Genomic DNA, 25139 nt, shown 5'->3' on the forward strand with positions numbered 1-25139 from the left:
TAAATCCCCATTTCCTTCCCACTCCAGGGAAAGGATACTGCAAAATATCCATTTCCTTCCCACTCCAAGGTAAGGATACTGCAAAATCTCTATTCCCTCCCTACTCCAGGGGAAGGATACTGCTAAATCCCCATTCCCTTCCCACTCCAGGGGAAGGATACTGCAAAATCTCCATTTGCTCTTAATTCCAGGGGGAAGGATACTGCAAAATCCCCACTCCCTCCCGGTCAGCTGGGACTTGGGAGGCAGAGAATAGATGGGGGCGTGGCCAGCCAGAGGTGGTATTTGCCAGTTCTCCGAACTACTCAAAATTTTTGATACCAGTTCTCCAGAACTGCTCAGAACCTGTTGAATCCCACCTCTGGTGGCAGGCTCATGAAGAAGAATCTTGATAAATAAGAATAATAGAAACAGCAGCAGAACCAAAATAAAAGGAAATAAAATACGGAGAACGCTGACTTGTCTTTTCTATTTTCACCTGCCATAATTGATTGCTTATTTAGCTACTGCTGCCAAACCCCAGGACGAAATGAAGAAAGACACACACTGAGTTACCAGTCCTGAGCCAAACCCCAGGAGATCCCCCTGGAAATTAATGAGTTTCTTTAAACAATATAACTAAAAGGAGAAAGAATATATATGTATGTAGTATGCATGCATGCATGTATGTATGTATATAAACCTGGGCAGAGGATGTAAATTGACATTGCAACACATACAGTGATGCCTTTTTGAGATTTGCAAATAACTCGACTGTGTCGGAAAGTTCCTGAAAACGTTGCCTTGTTATGAAGCCCGGAGCTCAATTTATTTCAGGGGAGATTAGAAAAATGGATCCGTATTTCCACTACCCCGTCCTGTTGAAGATTGAAACCGTTCAGAAGGAGTCCCTAATCCTGAAAAGTCGATTTAGCTCATTGTCCCAAACGTGTTTTTTCAAGAGGCCACTGGACTTCCTTTGTTTTCGGTTCTCGTCCAAGAAGCTTAGATGAGAACCGAAGAAGCTTCTTGGATGAGAAGCGAAACGTCTTCAAGAAAAAATAAAGTTAGTTCAGTTGCCTCTTGAAAAAGCACCTTTGGGAGAACCATGCCTGGATGACTAAGAATCTCCATAAAGACTTAGCTCTATCGATTTTTTACTTTAATTTTATTTTGCTGTCAGTTGGCCCTCCCCAGTTTGAAAATTCAGAACAATTTGGATGTTTAGCATAATCTATAATAGTAGAAGTGTTCCTTGGTAATACGGAATATTGGAGTTTCATTTTTTTTAACTCAGCAGAAATTCAGGATAATAACCATCTCATTCTGAGCGATAAAGTCACTATCATTTTAAAAAAGATGTTGAGACTGTAGAAAGAGTGCAGAGAAGAGCTAAAGGTAAAGGTTCCCCTCTCACATATGTGCTAGTTGTTCCTGACTCTAGGGGGCAGTGCTCATCTCCGTTTCAAAGCCGAAGAGCCAGCGCTGTCCAAAGACGTCTCAGTGGTCATGTAACTGGCATGACTAAACACCGAAGGCACACGGAACGCTGTTACCTTCCCACCAAAGGTGGTCCCTATTTTTCTACTTGCAGTTTTTATGTACTTTTGAACTGCTAGGTTGGCAGAAGCTGGGAGAAGTCACGGGAGCTCACTCCGTTACGTGGTGCTGGGGATTCAAACCACCGAACTGCCAACCTTTCTGATCGACAAGCTCAGCGTCTTGGCCACTGAGTCACCATGTCCCCTTAGAGAAGAGCTACGAAGATGATTAAATGATTGGAGGCTGGCATATGAAGAACATTTGCAGGAATTGGGTATGTCTAGTCTTGTGAAAAGAAGGACTAGGGGAGGCAGGATAGCTCTCTTCCAATATCTGAGGGGCTGCCCCAAAGAAGGGGGGGTCAACCTGTTCTCCAAAGCACCTGAGGGCAGGGCAAGAAACAACAGAGGGAAACTAATCCAGGAGAGAAGCACCCTGGAATTAAGGAGAAACTTCCTGACAGTGAGGACAATTAATCAGTGGAACAGAAGTTGCCTCCAGAAGTTGTGAATGCCCCAACACTGGACGCTTTTAAGAAGAGACTGGAGAGCCATTTGTCTGAAATGGCATATATGGTCTCCTGCCTGAGTAGAGGGTTGGACTAGAAGACCTCCAAGGTCCCTTCCAACTCTGTTATTCTGTTATAGGGTCTTAAGGGCGAAGACAAGCAATCCATCTGTGGATGCCTCCAAATTTTTCCTTGGGACTTCAGGATAATCTGGGAAGTTTAGCATCATCCTTGCCAGTCTCAACTACAGCTGAAGGGTGAAACCATCCCTTCCCCCCCCCCAGGTTTCTGGGTTTTCTGGACCCTTTTTGGTAAGCCTGCAGCTCTGCTTGTGATAACCTTTTGCAAAATGCTGCCTTTGCCCATTTCAAGACAGAATCAATATCCTTTTGCATGAGCCCAAGAGCAGATGCAAATAAATGGGGTGGATTTTATCTTCCTCTTGGAGCAGAAATCCTAGGAAATGCCGGGCTGAGATTTCCGCTCTTCTCCTCAAGGTGCTATAAAACCGAAATGAACCCACTTCCAGCCGAGGCCCCTCTAAAAGCCCATAAAACTTAATACAGAATCAGACGCTTCTTAAAACGATCTCCCAGCAAATCTCTAGGTTGTTGTTTTCTATTAAATTTTATGCAGGGTTTCTGCAGGTTGAGGGAAGGAAACGGAGGGGGGGGCAGCCTGGTTTACATGTGGGAAAATTGCAGATTTTTTTTCTTGAAAACAAAATTAGGAAGAAATCCACCCTGAGAAGAGCTTTTTTAATAGTGCATGGATAATTAGCAATTATTTCTCTCCCCGCTTTTAAAAAATTGCCCTTAATGGCAAAAGCATGAAAAGGAAATGTCTTAAGACCAGAAAGACACAATTCTTGTATAAACAAGGAGGAATTGCTAGTTTATCTAGGATTATGCTGCATAATTACACCTGTGAAGAAGAATTTCCTTTCTTAGAGGATATCAATTGCCTATTTGTCTGCTGCCTCCTCTGGAGAAGAAAATCCCACCCATTGAGGATCCCATAATAAGCTAGAGGTTGGTCCCAATATCTCAGGGGCTGCCCCAAAGAAGGAGGAGTCAACCTATTCTCCAAAGCACCTGAAGGCAGGACAAGAAACAACGGATGGAAATTAATCAAGAAGCAACCTGGAATAAGGAGAAACTTCTTAACAGTGAGGTCAATTAATTAGTGGGATGGAAATTGCCTTCAGAGGTTGTGGGTGCTTCATCACTGGAGGTTTTTAAGAAGGTACTAGATAGCCACTTGTCTCAACTTGTATAGGATCTCCTGCTTGAGAAGGGGGTTGGACTAGAAGATCTCCAAGGTCCCTTCCAACTCTGTTGTTTTGTATTCTGACATGGTAGCTGTCTTCCCTTACTTGCAGGGCTGCCACAAAGAAGAGGGGGTCAACCTATTCTCCAAAGCACCAGAGGACAAGAAACAATGGATGGAAACAATCAAGGAGAGAAGCAACCTAGAATTGAGGGGAAGCTTCCTAACAGTGAGGCCAACTAACCAGTGGAACAGTTTGCCACCAGACGTTGTGTGTGCTTCATCACTGGAGGCTTTTAAGAAGAGACTGGACACTTACTTGTCTGGAATGGAATGCAATCTCCTGCTTAAAGGGGGGGGGGGGGTTGAACTAGAAGGCCTCCAATTCAGAAGAAATTTCCTAACAGTGTGAAAACAATTAACCAAAGGAAGTTGCCTCCAGAGATTGTGGGTACTTCATCACTGGAGGCTTTTAAGAAGAGACTGGCCAGCCATTTGTCTGAAATGGCATAGAAGTTGGACTAGAAGACCTCCAAGGTCCCTTCCAACTCTGCTATTCCATTAGACGTCAATGCCCCAATACTCCAAAACCTACAAGGACTGAATTGAAGCATGCCATCATGAATGAAGGCAATGACCTTCCTTGACTTGGGTGAAAGGCATGAAGACTGAAGCTTAGTAGCAAGGGCTCTTCACAAAATGGGGTTGGGGGCTTCTACCAGCTGTGTGTGTGAGAGAGAGAGAGACAGAGAGACAGAGAGAGAGAGAGGGAGAGAGAGAGAGAGAGCTGCTGGACTAATCCACTTATCCAAGCACTTTCTTCTTTTCTAAAGCAGCAATTATGGTCCAAGACATTTTTCTTCCTCCTGTTATTGCTGGCAGCAGCAGGACAAGCAGGAGTTTCCCCGGTAAAAGGTTGTTTTGTGGAAATCCTGAAGCACTTTGTGAACTTTCTGACACCCCAGCAAGTGTGTTATCTTTAAAGCCCTGGATGGCTTAAAGCTGGCTTATCTTAGAGACCGGGGCTCCTGCTACCTCTCTGCAAAATGCCTTACATCAGCAAGAGGGCCCTTTAAAAAAAAAGAAATCTCCCACTTTATTTTCCCAAGGTGTAAGGATCAAAATTCACCTTGGGCCTGTGTCTTCGCGGTTTCAACCATCCCGATTCAAATCGTGGATTGTATTCCTTTGATGGCGGTGTTTATGTTTTGCATTAAGAAAAAGAAATATTGTAAACTGCCCTGGGGATGTTTTTATAAGCAAATCACAAACCCTTATGAAATAAGTGAAACCTGTATTATATTTTAAGGTATGAATGTAACCTTAGAAGGAAAAATGGTTTGATGCGTTTGTTTTGTTTTGTTCTGCAGGGATGAAAAAATGTTTGCAAAAGTTTTTTGACTCCAGTTTGCAATTGATTTCCAGCCTCCTTCTGTGAAATCACCCAACATCGTTGTGTTAAATTGGCAGAAATGAAGCTTTGCCCCAAATCCTGCAATCCCAGGAGGGGATTAAAGCAGGTCATGAGTTTGCACATCTTCCTTCAGATTTTGTGCGGCGAGAATATCTGGGCATTCAATTCCCAGGTGATTCCTCTCACGTTTCCAGGTCAAATCAAACCTTATTTGAAAACGCAGCCTCTTCCATCAATCCAATTGATTTTATTTTCCAGGCGACCTGCCTTGACCCACTGAACCAGATCAAACGGACAGCCCAGACTGGGTTAGGGATCAGATTCTGATCCATACACCTTGCTAATTAACAAGAAGACCCTGAAGAATTGCCCTGATGGAACAAAGCCTTTTGAAACACAAGTGTTCAGACAAGATGGGAAGGAGACAGTATTGCTCTCTCTCCCATTTTGGAACTTATTAATCAGGCAAGAGCTAAGATTTTAAAGCCTTAAGTAGATACATAGGTACCACTTTGGTGGGAAGGTCACAGCATTTCATGCACCTTTGATAGTTATAGTTATAGTTTATTAGACTTCTAGACCGCCCCCTCTCCCCGAAGGGACTCGGGGCGGTGTACAGGTACCAAATTAAAACCATACAATCAATAATAAATATAATTAAAATCGGATTAAATAGACCCCTGTACAAGTTTATAAAAATTAAAAACTTAACCTTAAAACCAAACCGTAAAATGTAAAAATACAAACTGAGGTGGGAAAGCTGGAATTAGGCCAGGCCGGCTAGATAAAACAGCTGGGTTTTGAGCTTCTGGCGGAAGGAGCGGAGGTCTGTGGTCATTCTAATGTCGGGGGGAAGGTCATTCCAGAGGGTCGGGCCCATCACAGAGAAGGCCCTTCCCCTGGGCATTGCCCGCTGGCACAGCCTAGTGGACGGCACCCGGAGGAGTCCCTCTCTGTGTGAGCGAATCGGCCGAAGGGATGTGTGGGGCAGGATGCGATCCCGCATACGATTGCATTAACAGAGGGATGCAATCAAGATCAAGTGAGGTACTAATACCACTCTATAAAGCCCTAGTAAGACCACACTTAGAGTACTGCATCCAGTGTTGGTCACCACACTATAAAAAAGAGGTTGAGACTCTTGAAAAGAGTGCAGAGAAGAGCAACCAGGATGATGAGGGGACTGGAGGCTAAAACATGTGATGAGCAGTTGCAGGAACTGGGCCTGGCTAGTCAAGTGAAGAGAAGGACCAGGGGAGACATGATAGCAGAGGGGGTCAAGCTATATTCCAAGGCACCTGAAGGCCAGAGAAGGAATAATGGATGGAAACTGACCAAAGAGAGATTCAATGTAGAAACAAGGAGGAACTTTCTGACAGTGAGAACAATCAACCAAAGGAACAGTTGTGGGAGCTTCATCCCTGGAAGCTTTCAAGAAGAGACTGGACTGCCATCTGTCATAAATAGTGTAGGGTCTCCTGGGCGGGTGGTGGTGGTGTTGGACTAGATGACCTACAAGGTCCCTTCCAACTCTGTTAATCTGTATATCTCTGAACAAATTCCTATTCAGAGTTGCAGTAGATAGAATAAGCAGTTTCCAAGTTAAATTTAATGTCAATCTTTTTTTAAAAAAAAATACAAGGTTATTTTTGACATTGATGTACGCTGTCATCGCTTAATCCGCATTCTTCTAAAGAAGGAATTACGGGCCATTTCCAATATAAAAAGCATAAATTATCCTAGCAGATGTTACTGTATATATTGTAGGAAATATGAAGCTCGATTATTCTCAATCGAAAAACAGCTGGCAGGAAATAAAAGTTGATACGCAAAATTCGCTTCATTTTGTAGTTAGCAATCTGGTGTTGAGCATAATTCAAGCATTGGGCATGATCAACAGAGGCCAATAGGACCTAACATTAGACTGTCAAAAGCAAAGCTGCCTTCAGAATCTCTGGAGCTTTAACAGAGTCGGAAGGGACCTTGGAGGTCATCTAGTCCAACCCACTACCCAAGCAGGAAATTCTGCACCATTTCTGACAAATGGCAGTCCAATCTCTTCTTAAAAGCTTCCAGTGATGGAAGTCTTCTTCAGTCTTACCAACACCAGAGCTCCATTTAAGTGGTCCTGGACTTACAGCAGTTCATTTAGTGACCATTCAAAGTTACAACGGCACTGAAAAAAAGGGACTTTTGACAGTTTTTCACACTTATGGCCATTGCAGCATTCCCAGGATCACATGATCAAAATTCATACGCTTGGCAACTGACTCATATTTATGACGGTCACAATGTCCTAGGGCCACATCATTCCCTTTTGCGACCTTCTGACAACTTTGGCAAGAAAGGTTGCAAAACAGGGCAAAATTCCTTTAACAAATGTCTCGCTTAGCAACATAAGTTTTGGGCTCAATTGCGGTCATTAGTCGAGGACTGCCTGTGTTTGAGCTTCCAAATGTCAGTAAGTTGCAGATAGTTCCGTGCTGATGGGATGCAAGGAACAAAAATAATTGATTTGCAAGCCAGAAATTAGAAAACCTAGATTGTATAAAGTAGCATGAAACACCAGGTAGACCTCGACTTATGGCTGTAATTGAGCCTGGAATTATTGGCTGGTTGTTAAGTGACTCATCGTGTAACCGTGCATAAATGTACCATTTTATTTGCGGTGCTTGTTATGTAAACTCTGTGGCTGAGCGTTTACTAGCTGGATGCCCTCCCTGATGCCTATGCGGAGTTCACAGCAGATATTTCCCCTTTCCACCCTGATAGAGACGTATCTGTTGCTGCCTAGGATTGAACTCTCAACCTTCCGAGTGGGAGGTGAGCGTCTTCACCACTAGGCCACCGCACCACTCTAGGCTAGAGACAGATCATTGTGGTGGAAATGTATGCAGTCAGTAAACGTTGACAACAACCGGATGGCAGTCAATCCAACAATCAACAGATCTATAGAGTTGGATTAATTTTTTTCTCAGATTAAAAAGAAAGCTAGATTCTAGATTAATACTTCGTCTGCCACTAATTTATTAAATGTTGATGCTGCCACGATACTGTAAGGGGGGAAAAATGAAAATGTAGAAAGTCAAAGGACTTAAAGCACCTCCTAGATCTGTGATGGTGAACCTATGGGCATGCGGAGCCATATTTGCCGGCACGTGAGCTGTCAGCTCCAGCACGCATGCGCACACTGGCCAGCTGATTTTTGGCCTTCCGGAGGGCCGGGAGAGGCCGTTTTTGCCCTCCCCGGGTTTCAGGAGAACTTCTAGAGACCAGGGAGGGCAAAAAATCGGGCTAACGGTACTACTGGAAGTTTGGAAATGATCTATTTCTGGCTTCCGGAGGGTCTCCAGGGGGTGGGGAGAGGCCATTTTCCCCCTCACCAGGCTTCAGGGGGGCCTCCAGAGCCTGGGGAGGGAGGAAAACAGGACCCCAGGGAAGGCCGTTTTCACCCTTCCAGAGGCTTCAGGGGGGCCTCCAAAGCCTGGGGAGGATGAAAAATTGAACTTCCGGAAGTCCCATTTTTCACCCTCCCCAGGCTCCGGAGGCTTTCCTTGAGCCTCTGGGAGGGTGAGAATGGCGTCCCCTGTGCCCTCCCTGAAGCCTCCTGGTGCCCAAACCGGGGAGGCCGTTTTCACCCTTCCAGAGTCTTGAGGAAAGCTCCTGGGCAGGGCGGAAAATGGGACTTCCGGTCGTGCGCGCATGTGTGTGTGTGGATTGTCACATGAGCATACGCAGGTGGGTGGGGCGCACTGCATTGTGGGTGTGGGGCACACACATGGGCACTATTGCACGCGCACACACAATTTTGGCCATCCCTATCCTAGGTGGTACATGATGAACAAACGCAGTACCGTCTCCTCCTTCCAAAATCTGAGCTCCACAAATCTTGGGAGAAAATGCTTTCAGCTTTAATTACGATGCAGCTCTAAAACCCCAGGCCTGGTAAAGCATGTAATTAAGGGAGATTATTTCTTACCAACCAAGTCAGGGCTCTAATTAAACTCTCATGCACATCTGGTTGTAAGGAGGTACGACAGGCTGAGACCTCAGTCAAGTTGTGTGTTGCATTTACAGCAAGGGAAGTGATATGTGGGGTGTCGGAGGTTTGTGTGCAGTGCTGCTGCTTGATTATGGCAGGAAATGTGGCCTTTAACACAATTATTAGCAGCGAAGCTGTTAGACACAGGAGCAATGAAGACAAGAGGAATCCACGGGAAATTATTAGCTCCAACCCAGAAGAAGAATCCTCCCTCAATTCAGAAGAATTCTCGGGCAAATCATTACGCTAACAATATTTGCCATTTGTCTAGAATAACAGGATTGGAAGGGACCTCGAAGATCTTCTAGTCCCACCCCCTGCTCAGGCAGGAAACCTCACACCACTCCAGACAAACGATTGTCCAGAAAGTTCTTAAAAACCTCCAGTGATGAAACTCCCACAACTTCTGGAGGCAACTTCTGTTCCACTGGCTAATTGTTCTCACTGTCAGGAAATTTCTCCTTAGTTCTAGGTTAAATCTACCTAATTCGTTTCTTTTTTTTCCACTTAATTAAAAAAAAAAGCCCATGAAATTTTAAGTGGTTTGATCTGAAAAGGCCTCCGAAGTGGAGGAATAAAAGGTCCTGGTGTAATTAAGAGAATAACAGACTTGGAAGGGGCTTTGGAGGTCTTCTAGTCCAACCCTCTCCACAAGTAGGGGGCCCTCTACCATTCTATTATTCCGTGAATTACCCCAGCATCTTTTCTTCCCCCACTTCTGAGATCTTTTCAATTACACTTAAAATTTCATGAGCAACTTTAACTAAGATGCTGAGCATATCAATCAGAAATATCAGCAGTTCGGCGGTTCGAATCCCTAAGCACTGCATAACAGAGTGAGCTTCCGTGACTTCTCCCAGCTTCTGCCAACCTAGCAGTTCAAAAGCACATAAAAAATGCAAGTAGAAAAATAGGAACCACGTTTGATGGGAAGGGAACAGTGTTCCGTTGAATCATGCCAGCCCCATGACCACAGAGACATCTTCAGACAGCGCTGGCTCTTCAGTTTTGAGACAGAGATGAGCAGCGCCCCCTAGAGTCAGGAATGACTAGCACGTTATGAAGTTATGATTGAGCCAGGCCGGCTTCCCTTGAAATGCGCCCTCTCTCTCTCTCTCTCTCTCTCTCTCTCTCTCTCTCTCTCTCTCTCTCTCTCTCTCTCTCTCTCCCTCCCTCCCTCCCTCCCTCCCTCTCTCTCTCTCTCTCTCTCTCTCTCATCATCTCAAGAACCACCAAGAATAAATGTGTTCCTTTTAAATTTTTGTTTTATCATTCCCGGCCTTTTGCAGTCTTTTTTCCCTCTTAATCCCCAGTGCTTTGCCTTTAGCAAACACATCTGGTGAGAACCGTTCCTGCGAATTTGGCTCCTTTGCTCAGAGGGCGCTTCCGAAGGCATCGGCTGAATTGCCAAGGAAGCACCTGGCTTAGAAGGAGGCCCAAAGGTGAGAGAGAGAGAGGGAGGGAGGGAGAAGAGAGGGAGAGGTAGGGGGAGGGAGGGAGGGGAGGGAGGGGGAGAAAGGGAGGGAGAAGAGAGGTAGAGGTAGAGTGATGTAGGGAGTGGGATGGGAGAGGTAAAGGGAGAGAGGGAGATGAAAGGGAGAGGGAGTGGGATGGAGGGAGGGGAGGGAGGGGGAGAAAGGGAGGGAGAGAGAGAGAGAGAGAGAGAGAGAGAGGGAGGGAGGGAGGGAGGGAGGGAGGGAGAGAGAGAGAGAGAGAGAGAGAGAGAGAGAGAGAGAGAGAGAGAGAGAGAGAGAGAGAGAGAGAGAGAGAGACATGCTCATTCCTCGATGTAACCTAAGCAAGACCAGATACTCAGATGCGCTCACAGAACACGAGGAGATCTCTCATGGCCACTGATGACGTGAGAATTCCCAAAAACATGCTCAGCTTTGTCCTGTCTTGTTTTTGTTGACATTGCACTATTTTGTTCTTGCCCATCTTTCCTAACAGAATAACAGAGTTGGGAGGAACCTTGGAGGTCTTCTAGTCCAACCCCCTGCACAAGTAGATAACCCTCAGCGATTCTGGATAAATGGTTCTCCAGTCTCTTCTTTGAAAAACCTCCAGTGACGGGGTATCCACAACTTCTGAAGGCAAATAATTCCATTGATTGATGGTTCCCACTGTCAGGAAATTTCTCCTTGGTTCTAGATTGGATTTCTCCTTGATCAGTTTCCATCCATTGCTTCTAGATTATCTAGAAGAGATCATCTAGATTGCCTCTTCTTCGATAATCTTTTTGGTTCTTGGAGATAATAAAGTTGCCAAGTTTGGGGGTCCCCAAACCTGACAACTTTAAGACTTGTGGACTTCAACTCCCAGAATTCTCCAGCCAGCAGGGCTTTTTCAGATGAGTTTCCAGATGAGTTTCCACCAAGGTCCTCTCAAAACAGATGGGCAGTTCATTAACATGATGTAACATCTGCCGTGTAGCCACAGACAACGACTTTTTAAGAGGTTGGTGTGTGTAAAGAGACGAGCAAAGGCACTCGAGAAAACCATGCACGATGTTCCCAAAGATCTGTAAATTCTCTAATAATTTTTTTTAAAAAATGAAGTCAAACCTTCTTCAAGTTGAACCGGATTCCTGGTGAGTCATGGGCAAATCAATTCAGTTTTCTTGGCAACAAGGCAGGTGTTTTGCCACAACTTTTGATTTTCCCAGAGGCTGTTTTGATTTCCAAAATTCCCACCTGGGATATCTGGGCTACCTGGAAATTGCTAGGTAGTTGTCTTGGGATAATTGGATTCAGTTTGCCATTTGTTCCTTCTGGGGAAGTTTTCCCAACCTTCTCACTTGGTGTCTGCCATGGAATTTCCTGGCAGTAACCAGATTCTACCTAGAGTAATTTCTTTGAGACCAGCTATACTGCCATTGTATATATGCAGGCGGTGGCTCAGGGACGCAGTGGCTCAGTGGCTAAGACACTGAGCTTGTTGATCAGAAGGTCGGCAGTTCGGCGGTTCGAATCCCTAGTGCAACGTAACAGAGTGAACTCCTGTTACTTGTCCCAGCTTCTGCCAACCTAGCAGTTCGAAAGCATGTAAAAATTCAAGTAGAAAAATAGGAATCACCTTTGGTGGGAAGGAACAGTGTTCCGTGCGCCTTCGGTATTGAGTCATGCCAGCCAAATGACCACAGAGACGTCTTTGGACAGCGCTGGCTCTTCGACTTTGAAACGGAGATGAGCACTGCCCCCTAAAGTCGGGAACGCTAGCGAGGGGAACCTTTACCCTTACCTTATACCGCCATCCCCTAGAATTTACTTGCAACTGGAATGGCTGCAGTAACACTTCCAGTCTTTCCTTTTAAAGTTTATATATCCCTGGTTTTTTTAAATCTGGACGAAGAAATAAAAGCTACGCTTCATTCCACATTCTTATCTCCATTACGAAGCCTTTAAGGTCTAAATGCATTAACAGTCGTGTTCATATGTGCTTACCTCTGCTCTGTTTCTAATGCCATTGTACAGGTACTCCTCGGTTTACAACAGCACATTTAGCGACTGTTCAAAGTTGCAACGGCCCTGGAAAAAGGGACTTACGACCATTGTTCACAGTTACGACCATTCCAGCATTGCCATGGTCAGCTGCCAAGAATCTGGATTTCGATCGAATGACCGTGGGGATGCTACAAATGTCGTAAGTGTGAACACACTGTCATAAGTCCCTTTTTTAGGGCTGTTGCAACTTGGAATGGTCGCTAAATGAAGTGTCGCAAGTCGAGGAACCAGGAACCACCATATTTGCCATTGTCTTCTCAAGATTTCATTTCCCTTGTGCCAGTTCCCTTTGAAGTCATGACTGCATTCATCACCACACAATGGGTTGTGTTTCTTTTGTTCCACATCCCTGAAAGGGTACAATAATGTGAGAAAAGCAAATCCTTGTGTCGGGCTGGGATGGCACATTCTTTGTTGTTCTACCCATTGGTCACAACCTGGAACTCAAGCCAAACAGATTATTTTCCAGCTCAAAGAATTGGGGAGAAGCACAATTCTCTCTCTTTTTCTCTTTGTATCCCTGTCTGACAAATACATCAGAACTTCCTGGTGTACACACACACTCTCACATACAATAGATAGATAGACGATAGCTAGATAGCTAGATAGCTAGCTAGCTAGATAGATGATAGATAGATAGATAGATAGATAGATAGATAGATAGATAGATAGATAGATGATAGATAGATAGATAGAGTGTGTTTATATATAACATTTAAGTACTCCTTTGGTTCAACTGATAAGGAAGGAGAGCTTGTAGCTTAGTGATTAACACAACTGTATAATATGTAAAAACAGCCCAAGTTTGAATCCCAGTAAGGGTATGGCTAGCTGATAAGAGCTAAATAGCTTGAAATAGATCTATACTAGTCTCCCTTCATTTATTTATCAGCAAAAATGTAATAAAAACACATCCCTTCTAGCCCTGCTGATGTTACCTAGTTGAGTCATGAAACATCTGCAAGAAAAGCAGCAAGCCCAGAGAGCACCAGGGACCCCACAGTTCAGCTACAAACATCCTCTTTTATTTCTATAAGCAAGATATTTAACTGTAATGTAGAAACATGAGGAAACCCCTTCTGTTAAAAGCGGAAAATTCCAAAACAACCTAAACAGGACAACGGTTGCAAATCTTCAAGGAATCTATGCTGATGCTTCCTTCTTCAGCAAGAGGAGCTACACAATACACAGTGACACATCACACTTTGGGTTATCAACATATCGATGGACAAATGAAGCCTTAATAAATCTCCCCCATTATTTTGTGACTGTTCCAGTGGTGGGTTTCAATTTTTTTTAGAACCTCTTCTGTAGGTGTGGCCTGCTTTGTGGGAGTGGCTTGCCAACCATGTGACCGTGTGGGAGTGGCTTGCCAGCCAATGTGACTGGGTGGGCGTGACCAACTTGTAAAATGTGGTGAAACTCACTTAACAACGCTCTTGCTTAGCAACCAAAATGTTGGCTCAGAAACTCTGGCATTTGAAGCATGCAAGTCTTAAAGCTGTCAAGTTACAAGACCCTTGCATCCCTAAGCCTTTAGAACCCCCCCCCAGGGGTGTTCAAACTTGACAGCTTTAAGACTTGTGGACTTCAACTCCCAGAATTCCTCCTCCAGTTATGTTGGCTCAGGAACTCTGGCATTGAATTGTGCAAGTCTTAAAACTGTCAAGTTACAAGACCCTTGTACCCCTAACCTTTTAGAAAAAAAAAACCCAGCAGTGTTCAAACTTGACAGCTTTAAGACTTGTGGACTTCAACTCCCAGAATTCCTCCTCTCGCTCTTCATCTTGATGATGTGCGGACGGGCGGGGGGAGGGAGCTGGAACTGGTTCTAAATGGCATGGTAGATTTGTGGAACCTCTTCTATAGAAGAGGTTAGAACTGGCAGGAACCCAGCCCTGGCCTGTTCCCACTAAAAGAGCATTTGAAATCATTCTGCATCAGTCCAACATCATTGCAGACGTTGGACTGATGTATACTGATGTTTATACTGATATATATATTAGAAAGACGGCAGCTCCGATCACACTTTAAGGCCAAAACCCAACCTGAAGATGGCGAGTGGGACCTCGCTGAAACGTTGCCAAGACAATCTCAATCTTACACGGGAAAAGACCAGAATACAAGATCAGCATACCTACATCCGTGAAAATCTACGAAAACACACACACACACACACACACACACACACACACATATATATATATTCCTGAATTCTGTTGTATTTTCTAATCGCTAGAGTGGATGGTGAGGGGAGGGAGGGAGAAACATTAACCACTAGGCTTCAATTCTAATTATTTAGAGTCGTCTTCGGCTTTCTGGAAATGCGAGCATTTGTCTTGCCATCTGTTGAGTATTTGGGAAGGAATGCAAATGAGTTTAAAAATATAAATTAAAGTTACTCTCCATATGGGGTTCCACAGGGAGAAATGTCAGCCCCCAACTCTTCTCTCTTTGAATTTTGATCTCATTCAATTGTAGAAATGCAAATAGACCGGCACATTTGCAATATTATTCTTATGGTTGGTTGCACACTCATCCAGATGTTTGGGCTGGATTTGGAATTTTTATCCACCTATCGAGTCCTTTGCAGGATACTGGGATTATTATTTATTTTATGAAATTATTATTATTCTCATTATTATTTCATTAAACATGAAATTCAGCCAACTGAACATTCAAAAATGCATTACAAATACCAGTGACTGGTGCTAATGGTTGATACCTATGTCTATCTCTCTATCTCTCTATCTATCTCTCTATCTCTCTATCATCTATCTATCATCTATCTATCTATCTATCTATTTATCTATCTATCTATCTATCTATCTATCTATCTATCTATCTATCTATCTATCTCTAATCTATCTATCTATCTATCTCTAATCTATCTATCTCTAATCTATCTATCTATCTATCTATCTATCTATCTATCTATCTATCTATCTATCTATCATCTATCTATCTATCTATCTATCTATCTATCTATCTATCTATCTATCTATCTATCATCTATCTGGGGGTCCATGCACAAATCTTAAACATTACAAAGTTACAATGACACTGAAAAAAGTGACTTTTAACTATTTCCCAGACTTACGACCGTTGCTCCATTCCCTGGGGCCACGTGATCAAAATTCAAAAGCTTGGCAATGGACTCGTATTTGTGACGGTCGCAGTGTCCCAGGGGTCATGCGATTCCCTTTTTGCGATCTTCTGACCAGCCAAATCAATGGGGAAGCCAGATTCACTTAACAACCGGGCTACTCACTTAACAACATCAGTGATTCCCTTAGCAGCCGGGGCGAGAAAAGTCGTAAAATGGGGCAAAACTCCCTTCACAACAGTTTGACTTATTTTGGCTGGCCGTTCTCTGAAATCACGGCAAAGCCTAAAATGCTAAAGAAACACCGGAGCATCTAAGCATCTGATCTCTTGCAAGGCACTCGGGAAGAACATCTCTGTACTTAAACGTGAGAAATAATCTCATGCAGGAAGAGAAATTTGTATGCCTGACAGATTCTTGGACGCAATCATGTATCGCTCTCCTTGACTCTCATAAAATATCTCCCCCAATTGTCCTGAGTTCAGAATTCGTTCTGTACAAACCTTCACTACAGCAGACTATTTAGTCATGCTTGAGTAGTGGGAGATGGCTGCTGAATCCCATCACCCCTGCTTAAGGCAGGGATTTATTTATGAGGCTTACAAACCTCCCCAATTATACCTGAGTCCAAATAGACACGTCCTTGACAGGTGGCTGTCTAGCCCCACTTCAACCCATGAAAGGAAGGACAGAAGGAAGACCACCATGGGTGGTTGGGGCCCCTGTCAGTTGGATCTCCTTGTTTTGAAGTCCATCATCCTGACCCTGAGCTGCAATCTTCTGTCTTGTCAATTATTTATATGGTAATATTATTCTCTGCCTTGCACTCTCGGGCCACGGAGAACAGGGGTGGGTGTCCTTAGGAAGAACATCCATGCCTGTTCTCAATGCTCCTTTCAGACAAAGAGATCCAGATGACAGAAGACAGGTGACCTCCTCAAGGAACTGAGAAGTTCGTCCTCAGGCGTGTCTTCACAAAGCCTACATTTTGCATCTGATCAAAGCAACTAGAGTTGGACTTCTGTGGGTGCGGCCTCTAAAGGCATTCACCATCTTCTACAGCTGCTTGGTTTGTCCTCTCAACCACGAATCCAAGACAACAGAATAACAGAGTTGGAAGGGACCTTGGAGGTCTTCTGTTCAAGCAGGAGACCCTCTACCATTCCAGATAAATGGCTGCCCAGTCTTTTCTTAAAGTGATGGAGCACCCACAACTTCTGAAGGCAAGACATTGACAGGACAGGACAGGACAGGACAGGACAGGACAGGACAGAAAAACCAATCAGCAAGGCTGACTGGGGAATTCTGGGAGTTGAAGTCTATACATCTTTAAGTGATCATGGTTGAGAAACATACAACTATGAGTTTAATGACCCTTCAAAGCTACGGCTTAATTTATGACCACCCTATGGCCACCTGATCCAAAGCTGAGCTCTTGTCAACTGGCATGCATTTATGACAGATGCAACATCCTACCGGTAGGACGACACAATCACTTTTTGGGATCTTCCCAGCCAATTTCTGACATGCAAAGTCGCTTGAGAAAACCCAGTATGCTTAATGACCTTCGGTTGGCTTAACAACCGTAGCGATTCGCTGAACAATTGTGTGCAAAATTGGTCATAAAAATTGGACACAACGTCTTAACAACTGCCTCGCTGCAGTCGTAAGTTGAGAACCATCTGTAGATGTTTGCTTGCTGCCTCCAAAGTCCGTTTTTTTCCCCAATTGATCCTTACACACGGGAGAATGGCAGCAGCTGATCCCTACAGATCAGGGGTCTCCAACCTTGGCAACTTTAAGGCTTGTGGACTTCAACTCCAGCACCTGGAGACAGCAGAATAGAAGAGAAAGACTTCAGAAAACTCTGGGAGTTGAAGTCCACAAGCCTTAAAGTTGCCAAGGTTGGAGACCCCTGCTATAGATGGTAGGGGAAACCATTGGCCTATGCTCTTTAACCATAACCACCACAACAAAAATCGAAGCAAAATCTCTGCTACACCACAGTTCCTTTGATCCCAGCCTCACATTTCTAAGAATTTGGGGTGTGTCAGGAAACTCCTGAACATTAAATATATATATATGACTAAGCTCCAAGTCCTTTTATAACAGTTTGCCTCCAACAGCTTTCTCCCTGGGCCGATTCCTTCCCCCGTTGAGCTCTCTCCTTTGTGTGAGTCCGAGGAGCCCTAAGGGACACCCCAAGTCCCAATATTATACATTTAAGGCAGGTCATGATTTCAACATTAACCAGATGGCTAATCGGTCTCCTGCTCATTTGCCTCAGGCAACCATTTTGAGGGAAGGAATAAATATCTTTCACCCTGGAAACCATCAGACGGCACTATTGCGATTTCATCCGTCGTGGGGGGGGGGGAACCGACACACACACACACACACACACACACACACACACACACGAGCATGGCAGCAGTACTTAAAATATGTAGCTGTGAGGAGGGGGGGGCGTATTAAAACCCTGTATAAAAACAATCTTGCACCCTCTTTTTCTCATAAGAGGCAACAGTTTCTCTGCCAAGTTGAGCCCCTCGAAATGGGTGGGTGGGAGAACACAAGAAGACCAGTGAATGAAACCATTAAAAATATTTTATTGGGTCCTTCAGCTTTCAGCTCCATGGAATCCAAGCCCCAGTTTTAGGGGAAACTGGAAATGCAAATGGACTCTTCTGCCCTTGCTGTCATTAAACGCTTCCTATGAAAATGGCATGGAAATAGTTGGTTCATTGCTTCGTAGATGCTTAGGGAAGGGTGGGGAAATCTCCCCTCCTGTAATTGCCTTCCAGAGGAAAGAAAAATCCACATTGTCTCCCTTTGCTTTCCTCAAGACCCCATTCACATAAGTGTTGGGTTTAATCACCCACTCAACAAAATCATCATCTTTATTGCAATAGCTTGAGAGACGGTTCCCCCCACCCATTTAAAACAACAATTCTGATGCTGCACTGCCTACTTCCCATTGTGACAATCCTCAACAACAATGGCAGTGCTTTTGTTGGTGTCCCTCCAAGATCTTCCTACCAGAAGGCACCAGAAATAAGGACGCAGGTCCACAGATCTTGAGCAAGGGCAGAGTGCATTTGCCCTCTCCTCTGAAGAGCTGCCGGATATCTGGGACAACGTTTTCTTCCTTTCTTACTCATGCTAATTAACTTCTGGGGGTCCCTAAGGGATTAGGGCGGGAGAGAAGTCTAATAAATAAATGTAAATTTGAAATGATGTCCAGCATTTTGATACTCAACGGCTGGTCTTCTCTTCTAAACAGATTCCCCTTTAACCTCGCTTACTCTTCCATTCTCCCAGTAACCCAATTTCCATTCATTTCATCTTCCCCTTATCTATCTACGCCAATCTTTTCCTCTTCCTTTCATCTCTGTCTTCTTCTTTTGCAGAAGAATGCTTGTGACGTGCCCGGATCCAGACTGACCCATTTATGGATTGGGCAAAGGGGAAGGGTTGAAAGTGCCCCTGGACTCAAGGGGAGAGAATCCAGGGGTTTTGTGACAATCTGGAAAAATGAGGTGGGACCGGATAGAGAACGTCTGAGTCGTTAGATGGTCCTTGACATGGTTTGGACAGTAGAACAATGGAGAAGAAGATAGAAGGCAGAGAGATTCTCCCTGCTTTTATCCTCACTTGGATACTTCACACCACAAGGATTGATGTGCTTTGGAGACCTGGTGGTCCATGAGTCTCCCACCTCCCCATGCATGGTGGGACTAAATGTCATCTAGGCTAGATTGTGGTCAATGTGCAAAGGGGAACTTAGCCCCCCCCACCCCGGCCTTATGAGGGGAAGAGGCAGAAGGCTCGACGAAATGGGGGAGAAGATTTGCTGCTTGGTTTTCAGATGTACCACACAAAACTTCACCCAGAACGCTAATAAATCACAAATTGTGTTTCTCGGTCACAGAATGGTCTGAGAACGACAAAAACCCACAATGTGTACATCACATGCATTTATTCATGATCCAGAAAAGCCGGGCAGGTGATTTCAAACTTGGAAGTTTGATTCAAGTCTTCCACTGACTCGTGCGTGACTCGGACTGGTTTTCTCCCAGCCTGAAACCAGGTTAAAAACAAGAAACCAACACAACCTACCAGTTTTTTTTAGTTCCTGCAAGATCCAAACTCAAAAACAGAGAGGCAAAGCTGATGTGGCTACAATTAGCACAGGGAGCTTCCTGTCACTCACTCATCACAAACTTGTGAGCCTGACAGCAGGATCTTTGCCACCTTGGGCTTCATGCGCTAACAGGCACAAGAGGGTTGTCCAATGCAAATCCAAACACGATCCTTAACTTCAGTCCTCCGGCATCCTGGCTCTCCCTCCCTCCCTCCCTCCCTCCCTCCATCTCCCTCTCTCTCTCTTTCACCCCTCTCTCTTCTCTTTCTGTCTCTTTCCCTTTCTCTCTCTCCCTCTATCTCTCTCCCTTTCTCTCTCTCTCTTTCCCCAATCTCTCTTCTCTTTCTGTCTCTTTCCCTTTCTCTCTCTCCCTCTCCCTCTCTCTCTCTCTCTCTCTGTCTCTCTCTCTCTCTCTCTCTTTCCCTCCCTCTCCCTCTCCCTCTCCTTTTCCACCTCTCCCTCCCTCTCTTTGCTTTCTTAAACACAGAGCCTGGCTGGGTGGCAAAGGCATCACTAGCCTGCCTCGCGCTTGGGGGTGACGCCTCAAGAAGTCTCTTGTCACCCCAAACGCTCCCCAGGAAGGCAGGAAGGAATAACAGTCCCGCTGATTTCTTTGCAATTTGTTTGGGGAAAATGCCGTCGCTTCCCCGTCCCCCCCCTTTTTCCCCCCCCTTTTCTTCCGAACGACGGACACGCAGCTCGCTACTCTTCTCGCTCTCTCCTCCGTGGTCTCTTTCTCCTCCGGGCACCTCACACAAAGCGGCGCTTTCAGCCTGGAAATTCAAAGTCTGGGTCTACGGGGGAAACTCCTGTACAAAGAGACACATCCCCCCCTCCTCGAAAGCAGAAAAGGAGGGAAGGAAAGGAGGGAAAGAATCTTCCTGCAGCGAAAGGAAGCGCAGATTCGGTGCCAAAGCGCAGAACTAAAAGTGAGCCGGGAACAAACAAGCGCCTCGCTTCATGCCCCGGCTCTTCCCAAGACTTCAAAGGCGGCGAAGAAGACGAGCCAGGAGAGAGGGTTTCTTACCTTGGTCCTCATGGGAGAAAGGAGCCCTTCCATTTTGCCTTCCTCTTCATGCCAGTCCTTTTGGCCTTCAACTTGGTCCCTCTGGGTCTTTCTTCAAATAGCCCATCCAAAGGAGTCACAATGCAGCCACGGTTCCTTTCAGAGGAGCGGCCGCCCACCTGCTCCCTTCTCCAAGCCCCTCACGCGAGGGAAGCGGCGCTGTTTCTACGGGAGCCTCCCTGCCACTCACTCACTCACACACTTACACACCCTCCTTCCCTCCCATTCGCTCGCTGCATAAAGGCGCCTGCAGCAGCTCCGCAACCAGCCTTCCTGGCAAGCTCTCTCGTGCCGTGCGCGGAACTTGCTCGGCTCCAGAAGGGGGTGACCCCAAAAGCAGAGGAAGAAAGAGAGGAGCCTTGCCTCTGAGCATACAGAGAGTGCACCTTCTCTTGGGTCTCCAAGCAAATTCGCGAGGAGCATCTCTAACTAGACAATAACTTTCTCCTAAACCTTTGTTTCCCCTTTCCTTTGAAGAACGGGACTGTTTCCAGCCAATGCCTAGAACAAAAATTAGTCCATCTAAGGGATCCTTGTGGCTCTCTGAGTTTCGTTGTTTTCTTGCAGACATTTCACTACCCAGCTAGGTAAAGTCATCAGTGATGAAAGGGAGTTGAGTTGGGTGTGCAGAGAGGAGGAGGAGGAGGAGGGTGGGTGAGTGTGTTCCTTGGTGCTCTCTGAGCTTGGTTGCTTTATTGCAGATGTTTCATGACCCAAACTAAGTAACATCTACACACTGTGCAGAAGAGACCATCAACAAGCCCAAAGGGGAACAAAAAGACCTCAACACTTTCCCCCACCAGCAATAAACACCCCAGATGAGCATAGATGAACTCCAATTATCACCAAACTAACAATCAAGTAAACAATTCCCCCATCAAGGAAGTGGCGAAGAAGTCAACAGTAAACAGGCCAACTCAAGAACCTGCAAGAGAATCCCCACCAACAACAACAAGGCAAGGCACCAGATAGAATATAAGATGAGAGGAAACCACCAAGTTCAGAGAGAACCAAGGACCCCACAATTGTCCTCCTCCTCCTCAACCCCGTTGTCTTCTTCTAGCATTGAAGATGTTACCAAGTTTGGGTAATGAAACATCTGCAAGGAAACAGCCAGCCTCAGAGGGCACCAAGGGCCCCACAGTCCTCATCCTCAACCCCATTGTCTTCTTCTAGCACTGGTGATGTTACTTAGTTGGCCAATGGAACACAACCAAGCTCAGAGGGCCCCAAGGGGCCCCCATTTCAACCCTGAGCTACAGATAATCTCAGATTATTGGTAGCCCATCTTGAGTTTAAGAATACAAGTTCTGCTACTCCTTCTACTCCTCAAGCAGAGGATTGTGTGAAGGAAGGAGGATGGGCAGCTCCCGGTGGTTACACACTTCACCCAAGGTGGTTAGTGCGATCGCAGCGATAAGGGCTGTAACTGTGTATCTACCGCCCTGGAGTTAAGGTTATGGAGATTCACAGGACTTGCGAGGCAGAATGCACACCGGTGTGAAGCCAGGGAGTGTATCTCAAAATTTGTTCCTTTTGGCCAAGAAATCTTTTTGTGGATGAAGGAGGGAGAGAGGCAAGAAGATGCCTAGTACTAAGAATGAGTTGGTCTAATGCTGATACAGAGATATTTAACACAGACCCAAATTAAACCCTCCCTGCTCGTATTCCCTGCTCAGAGTGCCTTGAAGGGTTTGCAGAACCAGAAAAGTAAGGTATATTTTCAGCAATAAGCACAATTGATATATTGGGGACTCAACATATAACCACATAGAACCAGGGGTGAAATCCAGCAGGTTCTGACAGGTTCTGGAGAACCGGTAGCGGAAATTTTGAGTAGTTTGGAGAACTGGCAAATGCCGCCTCTGGCCTAAACCTTGTGTTTGACACCTAGACCATTTCACACAAATGTCTGTCCTGTCTCTTCTTGAAATCCTCCAGTGTTGGAGCATTCACAACTTCTGGTGGCAAGTTGTTCCACTGATTAATTGTTCTAACTGTCAGGAAATTTCTCCTCAATTCTAGGTTGCTTCTCTCCTTGATTAGTTTCCACCCATTGCTTCTTGTCCTGTCCTCAGGTGCCTTGGAGAATAGCTTGACTCCCTCTCCTTTGTGGAAAGCCCTGAGATATTGGAAGACTGCTATCATGTCTCCCCTGGTCCTTCTTTTCTCCAGTCTGAAAATTTGCTATTTTCCAACCATTTTTTTTGCACAGGCCAGAAGAAAATGTGGCTTACTTGGCTCCACACATATGTCCAATGTTTCGTTTTACATCCACAATGTGCCAACTGCATCTATTGCTGAAGGACTTTCCAATCTCAAAAGATGCTTTGCCGCAAATAAGCCACATTGAACTAACATTTCTACTCCTCTTCCAGCTTAGTTACACAGCAGTGAAGTAGGCAGCAGTTTGTGGACCAGTGATAAGCACAAATCTCCTTCTGACGGGGTTAGAAAAACGAAAACTTTGAGATCGGGCTGAGTATAAATTCTGAACTGTATTCTAGTAACTCTTTGTTATCTTACCACGGTTCCTTATCTCGGAATAAAGATATCCTTCCCAGCCGTGTTAATCTTTGTGGAGGGGAGAGCCTCTCACCCAATTAAGGCTGTCACTTTATCTGATTGAAAGCTTATTAAAAAATTACTGAAAATTATACAGTGAGATGTAAGTAACATCATGATTAAGAGCAAGAGCTGCAAGCCGGAAAAATCCCAGATTAAACTCTGAACTCTAAAGTGGCAGAAAGTTGAACTGACTTTCAAGAGTCGCTGTGAGATGAAGATAACTGATGGGCACCATGGAGGATTTACAATGTTTAAAATATATATAAATGGGGTAGCTTGATTAATATCACCCTTGGCAAAGCACCATATAAATGCTAGAAACACGTCAGGGAATTCACAGTTTCTTTCTTAAGGATCCTAGAAGAAGCGTCTTCAAAATCTGGCCAATAACAGAATAAAACTTTGCAGAAATGCTATTCCATTGACTTATAGCTTTGAGGCACATTTAACAATTTACCAAATTTAGAGTTTTGGACACAAACTATTGTGGCCCACCAGTGGCCAGTGAAGCTGGCAGCACAGTCGGACAGTCAGGAGGTTGAGGAGGAACCTGGGCCTGGAGAAGGCTCTGATGAGGGCTCTGGGTCGGAGGGAGAGAGGGGGTCAGGGCTGTCTGACAGTTATCAGCTGCCTTCGGAGTTGGATATCATTGTGGTAGATGAACAGCTGGAGCCTGTTCCCAGTGTGCGCATGCACAGAGTGGCAAGACAAAGGGAACAGCTAAAGAACAGGGGTCCACTTGGGAGTAAGGCCACAGGGGGACAGTGAATGGCCCCTCCCAGAGGAAATAAAAGAGGAGCAGAAGGGGAGGGGGCTTTTGCAGGAAACCATTCATTAGATTCATTTCAGGAGTGTGGAGATCTGTCTGTGATTCTCAGAGACTCTGTGCCAAGTCTTTCCTTGCACAGCTCCTCATTGGGAAAATATCTACACGGCAGCTTTCCAAGCTAGATAATGCCTGTGGTCATAAATATTCCTTTGAAAGACGGTTTGCCAGGCCTTAGCTGAAGGTGAATGAGAGGAATTCACTTAATAAAAGGGGTTTTTTCGGGCCCAGGACTCTGCCTTGTGCTTTTTGGGGAAGCCTGGGTAAGAACACACGCAGGGTTCCCCCCCCCCCGCCCCAGCTTGCCTAACATTTTGCCTTCTCTTCCTATTGTATTTGAAGAGAGAAGGTAGAACAATATTTATCTATGTAAAGGATTTTACCTGGAAAACACGCAAATTGTGACAGGTTCCTTATTTGCTGTGTATAATGGCATTTCTTAAGAAAGATCAGTTTAAAAATCAAAATAAATAGACACACATTCTGAATCCAAGGAAACAAACCACATTCAGCTCCCACTGAAATTAGAGGAACAATAGTTTCTCCACTAAGGTAGTCCTCAACTTACAACAAACCTTTTTGCCGACCGTTCAAAGTTACAACGGCACTGGTAACAGGGACTTACGACCGTTTTTCACAGCTGTGACCGTTGCAGCCTCCCCATAGTCATGTGATCAAAATTCAGAAGCTTGGGAATTGACTCATACCTATGACAGTTCTGGAGTCTCAGGGGTCATGTGGTCCCCTTTTGCGACCTTCTGACAAGCAACCAATGGGGGAGCCAGATTCGCTTAATGACCAAGTTACTAGCTTAACAACTGCAATGATTCACTTAACAACTGCGGCAAGAAAGGACGTAAAATGGGGCACAGCTCACAAGAAAATTTTCAGTTGGCAGCATAAAATTTGGGCTCAATTGTGGTCATATGTCAAGAACTATTTGTAGTCTTAAACAAAAGAGCATTCTCTGCATTCAGGTTGCTTGCCATATAGAGTATTTAAAAAATCCTTAAAGAGTATGAGCAAAGCTTGGTCTTTTTGTCCTTCATAATGATGACATTTATATTTCTGGGATTTCTAATCCACTTTTTAAACTGTATGAAGCGATACATAATTTACACAGGAACGCCCAAAACTGATTGGAAAAGATCAAGAGTAATAGCCTTAAAAGA

At 45.0% G+C, this 25139-nt stretch overlaps 2 protein-coding genes across 3 annotated transcripts in view; both read right to left on the reverse strand.

Moving 5' to 3' along the window:
* The window catches only part of FRMD4A (FERM domain containing 4A), a 336245-nt gene that overhangs the window by 256596 nt on the left and 54510 nt on the right, over window positions 1-25139 (reverse strand). Inside the window, exon 1 of one of the 2 annotated variants that reach the window (XM_081957229.1) lies at window positions 20535-20638. The exons of the other annotated variant lie outside the window; for it this stretch is intronic. Coding sequence (XP_081813355.1) covers window positions 20535-20567 — 33 coding nt within the window. The 5' untranslated portion in view covers window positions 20568-20638. Of the gene's footprint in view, window positions 1-20534; window positions 20639-25139 lie in introns of those variants that run through there. 2 annotated transcript variants of the gene reach the window in all.
* FAM107B (family with sequence similarity 107 member B) overlaps window positions 1-25139 on the reverse strand; it is a 363543-nt gene that overhangs the window by 231942 nt on the left and 106462 nt on the right. The window lies entirely within an intron of this gene.

The sequence above is a fragment of the Natrix helvetica genome, assembly GCF_964273705.1.
Source record: "Natrix helvetica genome assembly, chromosome: 6".
Taxonomy (NCBI): domain Eukaryota; kingdom Metazoa; phylum Chordata; class Lepidosauria; order Squamata; family Natricidae; genus Natrix; species Natrix helvetica.